The following is a 16,248-nucleotide window of genomic DNA, read 5'->3' on the forward strand; positions in this document are numbered from 1 at the left end:
ACGCCCATTATAAACACGTGGCTTTGTACAGATTACGTGTTTTAGTTTTGTAATTTGTTTTGTTTGTTTTTTAACCCCTGTGTTGTGTTTGAGTGACGCACGATAAACAGCTCTCCCACATTAACTTTTCAGTAAGTGCTAACAGCACAGTTCGTCTCTCCCACTGAGCTCAATCCCATTTTACATGACGCCATGCAACTTTTTTTTTTAGCTGCTCCCCAAATCCTACCAGCAGCCTACTTTAGCCAAGTCGTCGCCATTTTATTAAGCGTCTAAATAGCCCTCCCCAATCGCCTATTATGAACCACAATGAGATCCTGTGCTGTATTCACCGTTTTATCTCCTCCTCTGGCCACATGAAAATGGCCACGCACTTGCATTCCCGCACATCCACCAACCCCTCTGCGCTGTCAGCCTGTACACACACACACACACACACTCACACACACTCACAGATAGCTGCAGCCTTCCCTACACGCTAACAGCTTGTGTGCATACGAGAGCACAATCAGAGCCATTATAACTGGCGGGAGCGATGTAACTTTCCCCGAGAGAAGTGGGCAAATAATCCGATCCGGTGTAACCAGTCCGCCACCTAGCTGCGGAGACGCGCCGACGGAGATCTGTCGACTGTATGATTATGAAAACACCCGCGCCAATGTTGTTGCACAGTAGGCTCCGCGCTCCGATGGGACTGTAACTCGGTTTTAGGAGGTGTTTTAACCTCCACTGGCCTTAGTTATGTAATCAAAGCAACATCTAATGCACCAGAAGCGGCGGATTTATGTTGGTGCGTGAGGAGAAGAGCAGGACAGCAACACCTTAACCTCCTGCCGAAACGCAGTTGGCTCCGGGACGCGCTCTCGGGTAAGTAGCCTACGTAGCCTTATTACAAATTGTCATGGCAGTCTGTGTTAATGTGTGCAGGCCTGTCATCATCAGCGGGCTCAGAGCAGCACAGTAGGTAACTGAGAATTTTGTGCATCCGCTTTGCGCTAATTTTATCCCTTGTTGCTGAGTGTGTTCTCTGCGCGGGGTGATATTTCTTATTTCAATGTTGCTGACACCAGCACAAGGACTGGCAGAGGACACGTAGAAGAGGGGAAAAAAGGTGGCTCGGGGGACTAATCCTCATTACAAACAACACCAGCAAGCACATTTTGTTGCTACGTAGCCTCTCACTTCCATGTTGAGTTTCAATTTTGCAGCCGTGTGCGGGGCTTTTTATTTATTTATTTTTTCCGGGGCGCTTAAATGCGCGACATGTATTTTTATTAGGCAAGATAGGAGTGACGACAACAACAACACGTGCATGTGTGTACCATTTGTAAGTGCGACAGCATCGGGCGGATAGTGATTTTCCGAGGTGCGCAAAGTCATTGTGGAGAAGGAAGCTCCTGTTGACGTCCTCAGTAAACCAGTGCGGTAACACCCCCACTGCCCATACTGTATCTACAGTAGCAACATCAGTCAGCCTACGCAGCTGCGACCTGGGTACACAATGTTCGACCAACACACTTCTGATACACTAACCAAGAGGGTAAAGTGTGTGTGTGTGTGTGTGAGGGAGGGAGAGAGGGAGACTCACGTGAGAAACTTCTCTGTGGATGTAGCTTCACGGTTCAATAATTTGAGATGCCATCACAGGAGCCCAATTTCCAGGCGGGCTGCTGTGCCCCTGCTGTTGTCAGGCAGATGATAATGGTGTTGTAGTTATTGATGATAACACTGTCATGGGATGGTGATGATGGCTGGAAATATGGTGGGCCATTATCATGATTTAATCGTCGCCTCAGCGCTCCCGAGGAACCACACTGACTACAGTGTCAAGTCCACCCATCATCCTGTCACTGCAAATAGCTGCTGGTCTAATGTTAGAATAATTCTGAGTTATGTTTGAGAGGTATAGCTCTGGAGAGTATAAAAAGCTATTAGTATGCACTCTGACTGATGCTGGATGGGCTTGCCCTTTTAAGTTTTGTTCTCTTCCTATAGTCGCTGCTCACAGCTCTCTCCTCCTCGTGCCCGGCAGGCTTCTGGGGCAGAGGTCACCACCAAGAAGTGGCTGCGGTTATTTCACAGGACCACCATCCATCTCTGTGCACATTTCACTTTATTGTAAGGGCCCCGAAAATGCTTTCCAAAACTGTTACATAACAGCAGTTACTGGAACAGATGTTGATTTGAGCTCAGTATGATTCAAGGAAAGGGGTTTGGGCGTGGAGGGACTGAGAGGCAGGAGAGATAGCCCACTGAGCTCTTAAATGAAAACATTATCTGAGATGCTCTTGTAAGTTTAAGGGGGCAGTTGAGAGACAGATGAGCTATTTCATAAGAGTCTCTCAGGAGAGAGCAGTACGAATGTTTGCCAGGGTGTGTTTTATTAGAAAATGGATGAGTGTCTCCTTTAATGAGAGGAGGAGAATAATGAAGGAAGCATGACAGAAGATGCTGCTTCCTCTTCGACACGTTGTAAGCTAAGAGAGCTGAGAGTGAAAGAAGTTTCTCTGGTGAAGGGGAATGTTTTTTTAGGGTGTGTTACTCCGCTGTAATGTCACATTAAAAGTCCATTTACAATGGGGTCAATGAAAAGCTTACTTGACTTAGAGGAAGCAATGGGAGGAGGAGGAATTTGCACTCCTTTCCAAAAATAAGTTTTACCCTTTCCTACGGATTTGTGTTACCACTACTGAAATGGGAGGAGGGGAACGGTCGGACTGTGAATGGAGGGATTTAGGCTGGAGAGGAGGAAAAGAACGACGTGGAGGAGGAAATATGGTTCTGATTAACATGGATACAGTGTACGAGTTGACCATTTTACTGTGTGGTCTACACAGAGAAGGAGAGAGAGAGAGAGAGAGAGAGAGAGAGAGTATGGGACTAATAGAGAATGCATGCAAAGCTTACTGCCAAACATGAAAAGGGGAGTTTCGGAGAGAAAAGAAAGTACAGCAGTGGGAAGGGTGGGAGGAGAAGAGCATGTGGGAGTAGCTGAGAACAGAAGGCGCAAAGACACAGGGGAGAGAAGGGGAGGAGACTGGATCAAGTGTTTGAATTAGTCAGGAGTTGATTGATTGATATATTGATCTGAGGGGATAAGGTGAAAGAGGCAGGTCTGCCAGATCCATCGTTATTTACAGGTTTGTTAGAGGAAACTAGCTGAGGTGGTTTTCTGGGGAGTGAGGGTGAGTCTTGCAGTGAGGGCTGACATTCTGGGAAACGACAACGTTGATTGGCCTCCTGGGTTTTCTGTATGATGAGATCATCTCTGTGGACACAGACTTTAGCACCTCTCTACGGCTGCCTGCATGAAGGGGACTTTCCCCTCAATTCCTGTACTGCTGCTATTTAGCATCTGAGCTCACTGAAATGACTAATCTGGCCTCTCTATCTCTCTGCCTGTCTCCTCTTTCTCCCTCCATCTCCATTTTAAAGCCTAATCGGACAACAGAGAGACGCCGGATGAAGCCACTCCACTGCATCTGGACTGTATATTAACCTTTGAGATCCACTCCTGCAGTCTGACCCCACCTACCCCACTGGGGTCATTTAAAACTGTTATACTGGGACAACCACAGCACCCTACATCTCCCCCCTGACTCCTCTGATGGACCAGAGAGTGAAGGGGGGAACCCCTCCTACCACATCCTCCACTGTGGACCCCACGTCTGCACCTGAAGACTCTGAGCAGGACCAAAAGAGGAGAGGCGAAGGGGTGAATGGTGATGTGGGGAAAAAGGAGGAGGAGAAAAGAGGAGCAGGAAGAAAGAGAGAAGGAGACAAGGGGGCAGTCCTGGAGCTGCTTATTGAGGGGCGATGTGGAAGCGTGGGTCAGCAGCAGCTTCAGATCTCAGGCAGAGAGGCGAGCTGCCCTGACGGGAATGTACGAGTCCGAATTGGACTGCAGGCCAAGCGCACCAAGAAGCCGCCCAAGATCTTGGAGAGTTACGTCTGCAAGCCCACCATCAGGACCTATCAGAGACACAGCAGGGGGGGACTGCTGAGGGGGGACGGAGAAGGAGGGGCGGGCCAGCAGGGTAAAACCAGCTCTACACCCGCTGAAGCAACCAGGGAGCCACACTCAGGCTTGGATGCTGTCCAAACCACATCCAAACAAACTGCATCTGCTGCTTCACCACCACTTACATCATCTTCATCGTCATCGTTGCAGTCACTGTCATTATCATCTACGACAGCTTCCACTCCAGCATCAGTCCCGGCAGTTACCAGCCAAGGGACCAAGTCTGCCAAACAGGTAAGAAGTACCTACACACACAAACAGCTTCCCTCACCCCCAACAGGAAATTGAAAGTATTCATGTGTTATTAATCACACATACGTCCTATAGCTCTTATTCAGTTTTAATAGTAAACTGCAGGGCTTTAATATGTGTTCAAAAACTCTCCCGGCTTTGCACTCAGTTGTAATATGGTCAAACAAGCTATTGTCTGAAACCTAAGCAGCACATTTGAATAAACAGACCTATAAATAGGACACCAGCACGGCAACCGCTTGGAGTTATTACAGACATTGGTCCATCAGTCCTTATGACAATCACCCAAGGGGAAGCTTATGGCTTTAGCTGCACAAACGCCACTCAAGCTGCAGCATACCAAAATTACAGAACAAGTATAAAATGTCAAGCCTTCTCATCTGTATTAGAGGCAATTTATAGCTACCAATAGCAGCGTTTTCTCTCTCTGCTTGGTTCTCTATATCTGTGCCTCTCTTCTATTTTTACATCCCCTCTTTTCTCTACCTGCTCTCATTTATCTTTCACTCCCCCTCTGTCCCACTCTCCTCCTCTCCCTTTCTCTGCCTTTGTATTTCTCCTTTCTGTGTCAACCCCATTCCTGTTTCCATCACCCCACTCTCTCCTTCTCCTCAGTATGCCCTTGTTTCTCTGCTTGATTGAGTCATTTTATCCTCGCTCTCTGTATCTTTTAATGGGCGGACAATAACAAAAGCATTTCACTTACTCTCCCTTTGCCATTGTCCTTTGCTGTTGTCAGTCTTAAACTTTCTGTGACAGAGATTCTGTGTTTGCAATCCCTAGGTTCCTATCAAGCTGGCCGATAAGACAGAGGTGAACTCAAATGGCTCATCAGAGAGAGTGAAGAAAGACAAGCTTCCAGGTGTCAATGGCCAGCCTGTCCCTGCTGGACCCTGCTTACCTACAACAGACCAGGCAGCTTCAACTACTCTCTCTGCCCCAAGCAACCAAACAGTCTCCACATTGGAACCCAGGAATGATGGAAACACCTCCAAGAAACATAATGGTTTGGTACAGACAACGAAACAGAAGGGACTATCAAATGGGAAAGGCTCTGCCAACGTGCTTGGCACTTCCATCTCATCAAAAAGCAAAGTTGGGAAACAGAGCAGTTCCTCTGTTTCGTCCATGGACTCCTCCACAAGACCACCAGTTTCCACCAGTTCCAATAAAGAACTTTCCAGTAAGAGTCGGCCAGACTCTCCATCCTATCCCTCTGTCACCTCCAAACCACAGTCTTCCCCCACAGTAGATCCCTCTGCTGCCCAGTCTCAAGGTCAGGATGACTCTCTAGAGAAAAAGAAGAAAGCAAAGAAGGAGAAACGGAAAGAGAAGAAATCAAAACGAGATAGACTGGAGGCTGAAAGCAGAGCAAAGAGTGAGAGCAGAAAGCAAGAAGTCAAGAAGAAGAAAAAGGAGAAGGGGAAGAATGCTAAGATCAGACATGGTAAAGAAAAGGATGAGAGATATAGGAGTGATGATATAAGGAGGGATGAAGTACAGACTGACAGAGGAAAGACTGAGAAAAAGAAGGATGATTTAAGCCCAGATAGACAAAGAACAGAGGAGAATAATTCAAAGTGTGGTGAAACGGCTGACAAAATAGATAAAGCCTCTAAAATAGCAAATCCAGGCCGAGCAGATGAGAAAGAAAAGACAGACGACAGTTGCAAGCCAGTTAAACAAGCCGAGCCAGCAACGACAACAGGTGACATCAGTAAATCAAAAGAACAGGACGTCTCAAGACATTCAACTGTGCCTCCAAGCCACCACTCTTCTGCTCCTCCCTCTCTGGCCATGCCTGCTGCCCATGCTCCGATTTCTCCCCCCTCCTCCCCCCAGGAGCAGGACAGCCGACCGCTCAAGAAACGTAAAGCCAGAAGGCCCAGCTGGACCAAGCTAGTGCACCGGGCTCAGAGGGCGGAAAATCAGGAAGCCCCTTCAGATTCCCAACATAATCCTTCACTAAGTTTTCCCCAGAATACCAAGACGCCCCTTCCTGCCAAAGCCACTATTCAGCAGAGTGATGAGTCACACCCAGCGCCCTCTAGCTCCTTAACCACCGGCTCCTCCCCCCTGTCTTCTGCAACCAAACCTTCAACCCCAAAGCAGATTCACCCCACGTCAGAGTCTAGTCCCATAAACGCTGTCCGAAAAAGGGGCCGCCCTAAATCCCACAGCACTAGTTTAGATGATCCTCCCCACCACCGGCTTTTACTAAACGATATCCCAAGTGAGCTGTCTCTCCTTGGGTGTGACGGAGTTCAGAAAGCCCCTGCGCTGGAGCCAAGTCCAATGCTGCAATGTGCGGCTCCTACTAAATCCAGCCCCAAGAAGCGTGGCCGCCCTCCCAAACGACCCCTCCCAGAGGACCAGAGTGGAGATGCACTGAATCATACAGAGAGGAGCGAAGAGTTTCAGCGTCCCGACAGGGGAAACAGGCAGCTAAAGATCAGGAGGCTGATTAATGAAATGAAGAAAAGAAAGAAGAGGAGACTTCACAAAGTAATGCTGTCAGGGTATGTAGGAAAGGAGGGAAGGGGAGGCGAGGCAGCAGATGGTGAGACGTCTCTGAGAATGTGTAAATCGATAGAGGCTACAACGGTACACACTCTCTCAGCCCTGTCCTCCTCCTTTGGGAGTAAGCTTGGCCCTCAGATCAATGTGAGCAAGAGAGGAACCATCTACATGGGCAAGAGGCGTGGACGCAAACCTAAATCCCAAACTGCTAACCTAAATTCCAACTCCCAGAACTCCACTCAGACGTCCTTGTTTACCAATCCCTCGGAAACATCTCTCTTCTCGTCTAACCCGCCCCAGGCTCCTCCCTCTCACCCTTTTCCCTCCCCCTCTCTTACTCACTCCAGCGGGGCTCAGAGCCCTTACAGCGAGGGGAGCCTCACAGAACCGACATCCTCCCTAGTTTTTCCTCACCCCTTCTCCCTCCCCTCCCCATCATCCTCCTGTACATCCCCTCGCCCTCCCTCCTCCTCATCCCTCTCTCCCTTTGTGAAGAAGAGCTGTCCATGTCAGGGAAGGCATCACTTCCCCTTTCACCAGTCTTCATGTAAGCTCTCCTGTCCCACCCCTCCTTTGCATCACGCACCTGGCTCTCCCGGCCACCTGAAAGAGGCCACGCCGTCCCCAAGGAGTGAATCCCACAGCGAAGAAACTCTGCCTAGTGACAGTGGGATTGGAACAGATAACAACAGCATCTCAGAGCGAGGGGAGATAAGGGGAGCTCGAGGCATGCTGAGGTTGGGGCAGGGCTCAGGTTTGATTCTGGGGGGTCAAAGACACCCGCCCTCTTTTGTGGACCGCCCTTCTCCAGTCTCTTCACCCCTCTCTCATATGGCCAGACATGCAAATCCTATAACCAACTCAAATGCTGCAGAGCGACACAGAGACAGACACCGGCACAGGCGCAGGGATTACGACTGTTCCCCTTCCTGTACTTGCATGTGTCCTTGCCCCTGCCCAGGTCACACCAAGTGCACTCACTCGGACTATTATCCTTGCCTTGGGCATAATGCACTGAAGAGACAGAAAAATAAACACAAGAAGAAGCACCAGCAGCTGCACATGCAGGATCCAGAGTTTCTGGCTGAGTTAGAGGAGCTGATTGGCCAGTTCAGCGAGGTCCATATTGGACGGCGGAGTTGGGCAAGGACAGGACTGGGACAGGGCTTTGATGGGAATCAGAGCGCTGCTGGAGGGAGACGACATCACTCATCCTCTCATTCCCTCCGCTCCAACATCTTCAGAATCAATCTAAATGGCTTCTACTCACCTCACCCTTCATCTTTCCCCACCAATCCCTCCTTCTCCTCACAGCCTTACTACCCCTGCCATTGTAACAGGAAGCCAGATCGCAGGCAATGTGGCTGCCCGTCAAAGTTCCAGGAGACCATTGAAAACATGGGCTTTTACAGCAGCTATCCTCCGCCACTTTACCACCACCTCCCCAGCTCCTACCCTCTTCCATCTCCTCACCAGTATGCCCCCCATCAGCCCCACCATGCCCACTTCCTACTCAACCCAGCTAGATTCCACAGGCGGAGGAGTAGGTTGCTAAGAGAAGGAGCATTAGGAGGAGAGGTTGAGGGAGATATAAGGGGAGGGAGTGGAGGAGGCCCACACCTCAGCTCAGGGTTCACATCCAGCTTTTCTTGTGGCTGTGGGAGGAACGAACACAAACACAAACATAAACATCGTCACAGACATTGTGAGCGAGACATGGATGAGGAGGAGGACTTACATGAGGACGAGGAGGAGGATGGATTGGAGAGAGAGGGCCTGGCCAGATCAAAGCCAAGGTCAGGGTTCATTCTGGGGCAAGGACAAGGAGGAAGAAAAGGGACACGAGGAATGGGGAGTATGCTGTCTAAAGAATCGCCTTGGTTATGTGACAGTAGGAACGATTCCTTTTCTGCTGCTGCTGCCTCCTCCTCATCTTCAGCAGAGAGATACAAACACACATCCCTCACCTCTCTGGGCCTGGGTTCCTCTCACCTGTCTTCTTTTGGAGGAGGATGGGGTGGCTTGGGCCAGAGCTGGACAAAGTTCGGTGGCCTGGGAAGTATGAGATTTGGAAACTCAAACCCCAGCTGGAGAGGCTTCTCTGGAGACCGGAATGCAGGCAGACTGACTGTGTCAGACGGAGAGGATGAAGAGGAAGGCGCAGAAGAGTCACATCTATACAGGACATCCCCATCGCCAACACACACTAACCTGTTCACTTCTGCTGCCATGGCAACAGGGGGGAGGGGTTTGAGGAGTGGATTGGCCAGTAGGAACCCAGGAAGTGGAGACAGGTCAGTGAGGAGAGATGAACCAGCATGGACAGAGAGGAGAGAAGCAGGTGAGAATGCATCAATGACTTGATCAATAAATGTGTGGAAGGAAGTGTGCTTCTGCTTGTGGGAGTTTCTCTTGCTGATGAATACCACAGAGAACCCTACTGACAGCATCACTTCTTGATTTGTGTGAATGCACGTTTGTTGTTGTTGTTTTTCTGGCAGAATATAACATCACGTCTATAATACATCGTCTATAACTTTCACTGAAATATGTCAAAAGATAACCGCATGATGAGGGAACGGGATTTATCCGAAGAGTCTATTTTAATTTGCACAGTGCAAAAGATTTGCACAATGTGGAGATGAAACTGTGGCACCAGTAGTGTGCCCGAAATAGTGGTGAGGCCACTTTTTCTCAGGTGTTGTGGAGAGACACATCAAAGCCTGGGCGGGTGTTTGAGAGGAAATCAGACTCCGTTCTTTTTATAGCCAGTTCAGACTGCTTGAGCAAGACACACACACACACACAGCCACTCAGCAACCACTCTCTGTTGGAATTTTTAAAGTGTTTTAGCAGGAGAGCTGCGTCTTGGTGGGAATCTGCCAGAAAATCTTTGAAATCATCCTGGTCTGGAGTGAACCACACGCTGTAGCGGCCCAGGGCTACCCAGTGAACACAGTCATTAGTTAACCACCACATTGGCTATTTAAAGCTTGGCCTATTCCTCACTGCTGGCCAACGAGGACTATTTGACTTGGAAAAATCCAATAAGGAAAGAGTGGTCAGTTTTGTCAGGGGCTGTGGAAAATGGAACAAAAAGATAGATGACCTCAGGAGAGGCTGATGAAGGACTAGCTTGAAGGTCAGAACAGGGGCAAAGACAGCCTGTGAGGCAAAATGTTGTTTTTGAAAGAAGTGGAACACACCATCTAACCAAACACATGTGTTGAACGTGCAAGACACTAGAATGGGTATAGTCTCACACACTTTTACCCTCTTTGTCTGCTCAGCTTGTGTTTTGCATTAGCTGAATGTAAAAAAAAAGAAGGAATTGTATGCAAGACTGCATACGTATGCAATGCTTTACTGTGTTTGTGTCCATTCCTGAATTTTTTTTGTCTGTGTGCATACATAAATCACTTTTTAATGCATTTCCCAGAAGTGATCTGGTCAGAGGAAATGTTGTGACTCACCTAATCTGCGGCCCATCCGCATGACTCAGCCCAGACTGGCCTCACCTCACACCTCCTGCTGGCTCAATCACAGATTCACATCTGTCTCATTTCCTCTCCGCCACTTACACCCCCCCCCACCCTCCCCCTCCTGCCTCCGTCTGCCTCACCCCCTCCCCTCCCTCTTTTTATTTCAATGACTGCAGGTTTACAAGGTGACACAAGGAGCCGGGGGCAGCAGAAAAGTGTGCCAACGCCAGACAGCTCGGCGGTGAAAAACAAAAGAAGGCCAGGACGGCCCAGGAAGCACCCACTGCCCTCCACTGTCTCCTCCCCCACACACTCATCTGCTACTCCGTCCATGTCATCGCCTGACCTCATGCCAGGATACAGCCACAGCAGAGATGGGAGAGAAGTGGGAGGGAGGAAAGAAGAAATAGTGCCAGAGAGAGGCAGAGGAGGAGGTGACACCGTGCAGCAGGTGACAGAGCTGGAGCTGCAGGCTAAGAGGAAGAGAGGAAGGAAGAGAAAACACGGTGACTCTCCATGTCATCAGAGGTAAACACTTGAGCTGGTTGACTTGAACATTCAAATACAACCACTCACCACTGTTATATTAACACATCGTTTTCAGCACTGTGTGCTAAACCAGTGCCTTTTCTCTCTTTCTTTTTCCTCTCTATCGTTCTATCTCTCTCTTCATACTTTCCTTTTTAGTGTCACTGAGGATACATTTGAGTGTGACAGCCTCCCTGAATGTTTTAGCCAATCAGATTTTGACCAGGCTCCGTCCCAACCAGCAGCCATCCAGAGTGAGGAGAGAGCTGATGGTCCGCCCAAGAAAAAGTTCCTGAGGGCAGGTCTTTACTCAGACGATTACAAAACGACAGAGTGAGTTAGCTAAAACAAACTATAATAATGTTTTATTGTTATCAGTGTTTTTACTTAAATACTATACGTCTTTCTCAGTCCTCCCTCCCATGCCCAGAAAAACTGCAGAGAGAGTATGGAGTACACACCAGGAGAGCATGAGTATAGCCTCCTCCCTGCTCCCATACATGTTGGTGAGTTGCTATGTTAGGCCTGTCACTCCTAGGAGCTTGTTTTTATTGTGATTGTCATCTAAGCTCTCTGTATCGTCTCCAGGGAAGTACCTGAGGCTAAAGCGAATCCATTTCCAGCTGCCCTATGATGTAATGTGGCTGTGGCAGCACAACCAGGTACAGTTGTTTACTGTCACATAAGAAGAGGAACTTACACTGTCAATAATCAGCAAATTTGGAGATTAAATAAATTTGGAGTGTAAATTAATTTGAACATAATTCTCATGTTACATGACATGTTGTCTCGTTACAGCTACAGCGGCAGCCTGCTGTCCCCCTGAAGAGGAAGCGGCGTTACTGTAAGTTGCCATTATTAGGTATGTTGTTGTCATGATTAACCAATGAGTTGATGAAAAGATTAGTATGCTCATACAGTATCAAGGTATATCTATGTCTGTTATTGAATCAGGCCGGCTGAAAGAGAGGACAGTATGCTCTCAGCAGACAGCGGTGAGTTTTATGCCTTTAGTTTGATTTATTCCAGTGAGGCTTCAATAAATTCTTATAAAACTAAACGCTCTCTGCTCTCTGTCTGCTTGTTGTGGTGCAGGAGGAGAGCTCTAGTGACATTACCAGCTTGTTCCCTCACCTCAACATGGAGCCTCTCACCAGCAGTGAGAGGTATGGAAAGCACACAGCTGTGCACATTTTTAAGTTAAACCACTGGATGTGCTGTTACTGAACTAGCATCGGCGGTTAATGTGTTCTCCTGCCAGGAGCTTTGTGGTGAAACATCACGTGTTCCTTGTGAGGAACTGGGAGCTTGTGAGAGACAGACAGATCCGAATGAGGATAGAGCGGGAGAGGGAGAGAGACGCAGAGGGCGAGGAGGGCGAGTTACTACATCTGTCCTGTGATGAAGCCAATGGGGACGACAGCCACATCAAGTCAGGTCCATGAAGCAAGTGTGTGTGTTAGTTTTTGTTTCTGTAGGTGTTTGTGTATGCATACCTGTTCGTGGTTGAACTCTAATTTTCATTTTTGCTCCACATCTGTGTCTTGGTGTCCTGTGTTGTGTCTTTTACTTTACGTGTGCATGTATGTGTGTGTGCGCTGCTTACAGCCCTCATATATTTGGCTCGTCTCTCCATATCATACTCAGCAGCACAAACTAAGTGGTTTTCCAACCACAGAATTTAGCCTGCAGAAATGTTTCCCCATTTCTGTCATCCACTGCTGGTGTCCAAGAACCCAGCAAGCATCAACTTTCCCCATTAGCAGTGAAACCACACAGTTTCCATCAAAGGCTGCCTGACTGATTGCAGATAGGAATCAAGGAGAAATAAGGACATATGCATAATCACAGATGTATCTAAAAAAAAACAATGCGCTGCCACCTTCACTAACATACACTGTTTGACCTTTGACCATCAGATCAGCTAGTGGGGGTGGAGGTGACCGTTACCAGCAGTGACCCCCACAACCAAAGTCAGGACACCTCCAGCTCACTCACTGCCAGCCCCTGTGTGAGTTCACAAATCTGCTTAGAGAGAGAGAAACATCTACAAACAATACACATTTCCAGAAGAAGGATACAAATCTGCTTTTTTTAACTTGGTTGTGCATACTTTGTTCACTTCAGCCCACCAACACCCAAAACAGACAAGAGGAGGAGGGAGAAAAACGAGGGGAAGGAGAGGTCTGCAGCAGAGAACAGAGGAGGAAGCGGCTGAATGATTTACTTTTGACCCTGCAGCATTCATAAGCTAACAGAGAGAGGTGAGTGGAGCATCAACTACACGAACAGAGCCAGGCATATGTGCATTGTTTTGCTGATAGTATCTTCTTCTTTTTATGTAGGTGGAGAGGGACCAGGCCCACCACTGGACAGATGGATGAGAACTGATGTCAAAGCACTGCTATTACCAGTAGCAGCACCGCTGGACAGCGAGAGAGGAAGAGACTGAGAGTTGATGAAAATGCAAGAAAGACATCTCACACACTGACAGATGAGTGTGTTGCACCTAGCGCTTTGAGGGCATCACACCAAGGATGAAACCATGGCAACACATCCTTTGTCCAAAGCAGCAATGGATGAGAAAAACAGAGACAGAGTGTCCTGGATAAAAGAAAGAAACAGACCAGCTGAAATGAATTTGCACTAGTGCTGGATGAACAAGCACACTAAAGACTGTATGTATGCTGAGTGGACACACTATAAACATACTTTGAATGCTCTTACTTCAGCACCTTAAGCAAATTGGGAAAGACAGATATTGCACGGGAGTTTGAAAGTGGACATATATGGTACTCAGAATTTTGGCTCTGAAGTTTCCAAGAGACGAGGAGCTCACAAGCTGCCCAGGGGGCGGGGAAGAAAAATGTAGCCTGGGCCCTAAGTAGGTCAAAATCGAACCCTCATTTACTTGTTAAGCTTTTCAAAGTCACATTGCACCTTTGGGAAAATGACATGAGGAGAAGTGAGCCAGTTAAAAGCTGTTGAGACAGTGTTAGGTTTTTTCTCCATTTTACCAAGACAGTGTCTGCTATGTACCAGTCAATAGGCAGGGGGAGGGGGTGGGCTTAGTGATAGGAATTTTGGCATCGCTGCAAGAGAATTTCTAATGAGGTTTTAAGAAAGAAGTTATTTTTTGACAAAAAAGAGAGACAGCCTGAGTGCTGTCTGCTAAAGAGATGGACGAAATATATTCATGATAGGAATGTTTATTGACTATTTTCAGTATTGCTTCCGAGGGAGACGTGTAAAAAAAAAAAAAAGTGTTTCTGTTTACTTCAGACTGCCTTGGAAAATGTTTCACTCTTTGCTTCAGAGCATTGACAATCAGAATGTCCTCGGTGGGAGGGAGGGAATGAAAACTAGAATTGATTCGCGCCCCAAAATGCTCTGTAGAAGTGCCATGTTGTCTTGTGTACGTACCTAAGCGAACTCATGCAGTCTTTAAAAGCAATATCTCCTCTGATAAGGACTATATAAGAACTTCCTTTGTTATTTTTTTAAGTTGTGAATATTTGAGGATCGGAGGTCATTTTTCTGTACAGATGCATAGTAGATTGTTCTCATCTATAGGAGCATTGGGCTGATCCACACAGTGGAAGTTAAGCGTTTAGTTTCATGTGAATGTACAGTCCATAGAGAGACCCGTTTTCCTTCCATCAGCAGTAGCGTGTACACTTAGTATTATACATGACAGTACTATCCGGATTATACATACAAGATTAATAACCGACTCTTTCATTTTACTAAGATGTTTTTAACAAATTATACAGCTGACCAATATATCAGACATTTCTCCTTACAACTGACTATGATTGTATATGAGTTTTTGTAGACTTTGTCTCTTTTTTTAGCGTACTTTTTGTTTTTGGTCAGACAATCAGTGACAGTGAATTTGTTTTTTTCCAGTGTTAAATTTCTGCTCTCTTTCAGTAGTGTGGCTTCTAATAACAAGCCAAGAAAGTGCAATTTCTTTGACTGTTTACATACTGTATGTATATTTTTTCCTCTTTCCTTTTTTTAACTAAGAGCACTACATTATTGCCAGTGGATGATTAACTTTATAGCAAAGGTACACATACAGAGTTATTTATCTAGTTTGCATGACTTGTAACCTTTGCCTGTTGCCTCCGATAATGTGCATCAAAAAAAAGTGATAAGTCAACTCGCCATAGAATGTCAGCTCAAACTTTTTGCCTCTATATCCATAATAATAAAAGCATTTTATGTCCACTAGAACTAAACCCTGTGAACTTGTGGTGCATCAGCTTCAAGGCGGCCTTCTTGTTGTTGTGTGCTGTGATGAGAGTACCGCAGTGATGCTAATCAGCTTGAGCTAACAGTGCTATCTAGTGGTGTTAGATTGTATATCTCACACTGTGTTGTCCTCCATAATGACCCACAATGGAGGACGCTATGAAAAGGAACACGGTTACAAGATGGTGGGGGTGGGCGGCAGCAGCTCACTCTGGAGATATTTTTTACTCTGTCTGTCCTTCAGAGGGCATCCTGGCATCTTTTGATCTGAGCAAATACGTGAGAGAAATCTCCCAGAGGATTGCCCGGGAGCTTAACTAAAGGGGATGAAGTGTGTGGATAGGTATTAGTGCTTTACAGAAGCCTAAACTGTGCTTTGCTTCCTCTGCAATCTAACACATGTAGCTTCCTGTCACAGTTCATTTCCTTTTTTCTTGATAAATACACAAATATGACTCAAAACACCTGAGCGGGTTTGGTTTATACATTTCATTTTATTTGGTGTATTTACAAACAAGCACATGCAGGAGGTGGAGGGTGACTGACACTAGAGGGGCACTTAACTATTTGCAACAGTAGGACAACACAGGGATGTCTACAGGCTACATGACACTGAGGGAGGGGGGGGTACAGAACTCACTGTTACACACTCACATAAGTGAAAGTGCAGAATCTGCAGACACACACTCTTCTCTGCTTTCACTGCCACACACACTGCCATGTGCACACACTTTATCTCTCACACACACACACATAAAGATCCCAGATAGAGAGACATTAGAGAGCCTTTCAGAAAACCTTGAGATCAATAAACAGTACATCCAATAAATTAACAAATGCATTTATAATCTCACATCTGAAAAGAAACAACTGTTTAATGTGGATATCTTTTGTAATCTGTTTCTAGGTATCATTTCCTGTCAACACCTATAATTTATCCATTTGATGGGATTACATCATGATCCTTACTTTAACTTAATGCTACTGGACTGTTGCCCTAGTGTCATGCCACATGACACCATAACTTTGTACGAGTTTTCCCTGATTTATCAACAGCTGAATTAAACAGAGGTTCTTTAGTGTCAGCCTTTTCCTGACCAGTCTCTTTTTTTTAATGTTTCACACGCCCACTTGTGTGATAACATCAAATTAAATCTTAAGCAAACAAAACACTGTTAGTTGCACATT

The 16,248-nt window shown here is 46.8% G+C and overlaps 1 protein-coding gene across 7 annotated transcripts; it reads left to right on the forward strand.

Annotated features, from left to right (window-relative positions):
• Nucleotides 1-441: 441 nt before the first annotated feature.
• On the forward strand, nucleotides 442-16,145 carry LOC114448334 (histone-lysine N-methyltransferase ASH1L-like). 7 transcript variants are annotated; one of them, XM_028425238.1, is made up of 15 exons: nucleotides 445-867; nucleotides 1,996-2,118; nucleotides 3,436-4,255; nucleotides 5,057-9,134; nucleotides 10,452-10,803; nucleotides 10,963-11,136; nucleotides 11,215-11,309; nucleotides 11,392-11,465; nucleotides 11,602-11,665; nucleotides 11,758-11,798; nucleotides 11,899-11,969; nucleotides 12,065-12,240; nucleotides 12,723-12,814; nucleotides 12,931-13,067; nucleotides 13,149-16,145. In XM_028425238.1, the coding sequence occupies exons 3-14, from the start codon at nucleotides 3,608-3,610 to the stop codon at nucleotides 13,051-13,053; spliced, it is 5,988 nt and encodes a 1,995-aa protein (XP_028281039.1). In that variant the 5' UTR covers nucleotides 445-867; nucleotides 1,996-2,118; nucleotides 3,436-3,607; the 3' UTR covers nucleotides 13,054-13,067; nucleotides 13,149-16,145. The 7 variants fall into 7 exon arrangements, 5 of the variants coding, with proteins under 5 accessions (XP_028281041.1, XP_028281039.1, XP_028281038.1 ...); XM_028425237.1 differs by lacking the exon at nucleotides 1,996-2,118; XM_028425239.1 differs by lacking the exon at nucleotides 1,996-2,118 and having other exon boundaries at nucleotides 11,602-11,647.
• The last annotated feature ends 103 nt before the right edge of the window (nucleotides 16,146-16,248 follow it).

Source organism: Parambassis ranga, chromosome 16, assembly GCF_900634625.1.
Source record: "Parambassis ranga chromosome 16, fParRan2.1, whole genome shotgun sequence".
NCBI classification, from domain to species: Eukaryota; Metazoa; Chordata; class Actinopteri; family Ambassidae; genus Parambassis; species Parambassis ranga.

Coding starts and splice junctions, on each gene's coding strand:
- LOC114448334 (XM_028425238.1), top strand. CDS start 3,608: ATGGACCAGAGAGTGAAGGGGGGAACCCCTCCTACCACATCCTCCACT. Junction 10,804..10,962: donor GACTCTCCATGTCATCAGAG/GTAAACACTTGA, acceptor TTTCCTTTTTAG/TGTCACTGAGGATACATTTG. Junction 12,815..12,930: donor CACTCACTGCCAGCCCCTGT/GTGAGTTCACAA, acceptor TGTTCACTTCAG/CCCACCAACACCCAAAACAG.